This window comes from Herpailurus yagouaroundi, unplaced genomic scaffold (assembly GCF_014898765.1).
Source record: "Herpailurus yagouaroundi ecotype Mexico unplaced genomic scaffold, PumYag 255, whole genome shotgun sequence".
Classification (NCBI taxonomy): Eukaryota; Metazoa; Chordata; class Mammalia; order Carnivora; family Felidae; genus Herpailurus; species Herpailurus yagouaroundi.
This window is the reverse complement of record NW_024412472.1, coordinates 1,459,918-1,463,694: the sequence shown is the minus strand read 5'-3', so window position 1 is coordinate 1,463,694 and position 3,777 is coordinate 1,459,918. Positions and strand designations below refer to the sequence as shown.

The window sequence follows — 3,777 nt, the reverse complement described above, 5'->3', positions numbered from 1 at the left end:
AAATTCTTGGGCAAAATAAGTGTTTCCATGACCAATGAATGGTCTAGCTGACTGTCTGGGTTATAAAATGTAGGTGAAGTCATGGAAGACAAGGCATGCATTGACTCCCAGCCAGGCTTATGTTGCTTGTGTCTCTGCATGATGTCTTTGCAGTGGCTGTTGAGAATTATCTCTGCCTTTTAAGTAATCTCTTAATGAGAGCTCTCTATCAACTGAATTTTATGGCCACCTATGTCCAGAAACTCAGACAACAGCCAATATTTAACTGGAACCAAAAAAAAAGATTAAATGAAGAATTCTGCTCCTATTCTTTGTTCAGGCTTTCTGTTTCCTGTCCCTAGACAAAACTGTTATTTGTGTATGTGTGCATATATGTATGTGTATGGTCTTCATGACTTAAGAAATCACATGATATGTTTAAGAATTCAAAATAGATTTGCTTTCTGAAAAATTTTTTTGGCTAATGTTACATGTTTCTGCATAAGTTACTCACTGCCTAGGATCTAAATGACTATACGAGTCCCATTGTGATACAGAAGTGTGTATTTCATAAAATTCAGAAGGTGGTATTCTTGACCCTTTTCGTATAAAAATTTCATATAAATGAAATTATCCAGAGTAGTCTTTTGTGCCTGGCTGCTTTTGCTCCCCATGTTTTTGAGGTTCATTCATGTCTCTCTGTGTAGGATAGTTTGTTCCCTTTTATTGCTGAGTGATATTTCATCATATGGATATCCACAATTTTGCATATCCATTCACCTGCTGGTGGGCATTTGGCTTATTTCATATTAGGGCTATTCCGAAAAAGCAATGCTGTGTACTTTTTATGTGAATACATGCTTTCACTTCTCCTGTGTAAATATCTAGCTGTGCCTGCCATGTCGTTTGCCAAAGCACTCACGCTATTTTATATTTCCGCCAGCAATACGTGACATCTTTGCTAACACTTAACACTGTCAGTCACTTAAATGTTAGTCATGCTACGTTGTTAAGTACTATCTCACTGTGGTTTTAACTGCATTGTATTTTATCATATTGTAAAATGTCTTCCTGTACCCTGTATACAAGTCCTTTATGAGATATACGTATTGTAAATATCATCCCCCGTCATTGGTTTGCTTTTTCGTTTTCTTAATAACATGTTTTGAAGAGCAGAGTTTCCAAAGTTCGGATGAATTGTATGCTTGTTAAACCTAATACAAAATTTGGGCTTGTATTTTGCATATACTTTTAAAAATAAAACTTTTTTATTTCAAGATAATTGTAGATGTGTATGCAGTTATAAGAAATAACCAGTCACCTTGACTTTACAGAAGCTGTCATTGGTGGACATGTAATCTAGTAATTCATGGCAAAAAGGTCACCACAACGTGATGAGCCGGATGAAGTCCAGAAGAATAGTTTATGGTGAGGAAAACGTTTGCATTGTAATTGGAGGCCTGGAAGTAAGAGAAACTGAAAACATGAGACCAGTTACTGATCAACCAACCCAGCCCTGTCAATCCACTCTACACAAAGACCTGTGTCCCTTAGGAAGTGTGAAAATGGTCCTTCTCATTTGACTAAAGGTTTCTGGGAAACCCTAGAGAGCCATAGGCAGATAAAGCAGGACCAATGAGCCCCATCTGACAGGGCTGAAAGAGGTGGAAGGTCAAGGAATAGACCCATCATGGGGTGCCTGGGCTCAGTCGGTCAGACTCTTGACTTCGGCACAGGTCATGATCTCGGGGTTCGTGAGAGTGAGCCCGACATCAGGCTCTGCACTGATGCATAGAGCCCACTTGGGATTCTCCCTATCTCTCCCTCTCTCTCTGCCCTTCCCCCACTCACATGGACACACATTCTCTCTCTCTCAAAATAAACAAACATTTATATATATTCCCATGACATGGGAAACAAAATAAACAAATATTTATATATATTCCCATCACATGGCATGCTGAGGTTACTGAAGGCTAAGGGGAAGGGAGGAAAGAAAAACAGGAATAACCAGGTACAGTACCCCAGACCTACTAAGCCCTAAAAATAGGGTCTGAGATTCTACTAGAGAGAATTTGGGTCTTTTGCTAGGAGTCTTAGGATCTAAAACCTGGGCATTATGAGATTGTCCCTATTTTACTTTATGCCTAAAATGAGGGAATTTAATCAACTGTTCCTCAATCTCAGAGTCTCCTAGTACATAAATTTTTAGGGGTGGAGGCCCTTATGGTGGTACAGAGAGTCTGATTCTTTCCACGACAGGAAGGAAGCTACTTTATAAGCTCCCATACAATGTATTGTTTAAACAAGGACATTTTGGGGGAGGGAAAGGGAGTGTTACTGATAATGATGCTGAGGAAAGTAAGTATAAACCATGATTATCTGGGGCAAACCAGAAAATATGCTCACCTTACTCAAAAGCATGTTCCTAGGATGATCTTTCCTGCTTGGGGTATATTCTTAATCCTTGCCTAACCTATTAAAAGCGGTAATTTGTTTCACCTCAATTCAAACATGATTAGGTCTCAAGTCTTTACTGTTATCTTGCTAGTTATCAGGCTTTTTGCTGGGACTTGTGAGGGGAAATGAAAAAATGAAATTCACTATCTCTGCCTTCACACTGATTACATCTGACGTGCATGTACACACATGCAGAGACCCACACATGTTGACAAGTTGTGAAATAAAAAGGACTAGGGAGAACACCTGTGATCCAAGGTCAAGCCTGTGACAATGCTTAGAATCCCTCATTCCTATTCCTCCACTAAATGTCTGCTGTACATCCCGGCCCACAGCAGAAACACCATCAGTTTATAGATGGACCCAAAGTCTCTGCCCTATTGGAAGGATTCAGAGAAATTTCCTCTTGCAGGAGAACAAGGTGAAAATCCCCTGTCGGATTGGCTTGGTCTTGACACTGTAGATGATGGGGTTGAGCACAGGAGGCACAAAGAGGTAGACGCTAGACGTGAGTGTGTGGACCAGGGGTGAGGCATGCTTGGCAGCACGATGCATCACAGACACACCAATCATGGGCACGTAGTACATGAGCACTGCACAGATATGTGACACACACGTGTTGAGGGCCTTCCGCCGTCCCTCCCCAGAAGCAATGCCCAGCACCGTGTAAAGAATCAGCACATAAGAGACAATGATAAGTAGTGAGTCCAGCCCAAAAGTGGCCAGGACAATGGCCAAACCCAGGATGCTACTGAGCTTCGTATCAGCACAAGGCAGCTGGATCAGGTCTGAGTGGAGGCAGTAGGAATGGGAGAGTACATTGGTGTGGCAATAGGGCAGTTGTTTCAAAAGGACTGGAAGTGGGGCCATGAGCGTCACACTCTTCAGTGTGATGCCCAGACCCATGCAAATGATACATGGCAGGGTTAGGATGGCTGTATATCGCAGTGGATTGTAGATGGCTACAAAACGGTCATAACTCATGGCCAACAGGACCCCTGATTCCATGCAGGAGAAAGTGTGGATGAAGAACATCTGAGCCAGGCAGCCATCCAAGTCAATCTGGCGGGCATCAAACCAAAGAATACCCATGACAGTGGGCAATGTAGACACAGAAACACCCACCTCTGTCACAGCCAACATGGAGAGAAACAAGTACATGGGCTCGTGTAGGGCAGGGTCTGCCTGCACTGCTGCCATGATTAGGTTGTTACCCACAATGGCCACAATATACACAGTGAAGAAAGGAATGGAAAGCCAGCCATGTTGGGCCTCCAATCCTGGGATGCCAGTCAGGAAGACGGATAGGTCAAGACTTCCATTGCTTTCAGCTCCCAT

The 3,777-nt window shown here is 42.5% G+C and overlaps 1 protein-coding gene across 1 annotated transcript; it reads right to left on the bottom strand.

Annotated features, from left to right (window-relative positions):
* Positions 1-2,829: 2,829 nt before the first annotated feature.
* On the bottom strand, positions 2,830-3,777 carry LOC121021201 (olfactory receptor 51I2-like). The gene has a single exon (XM_040461434.1). It carries the CDS (start codon positions 3,775-3,777, stop codon positions 2,830-2,832), a length of 948 nt encoding a protein of 315 aa, XP_040317368.1.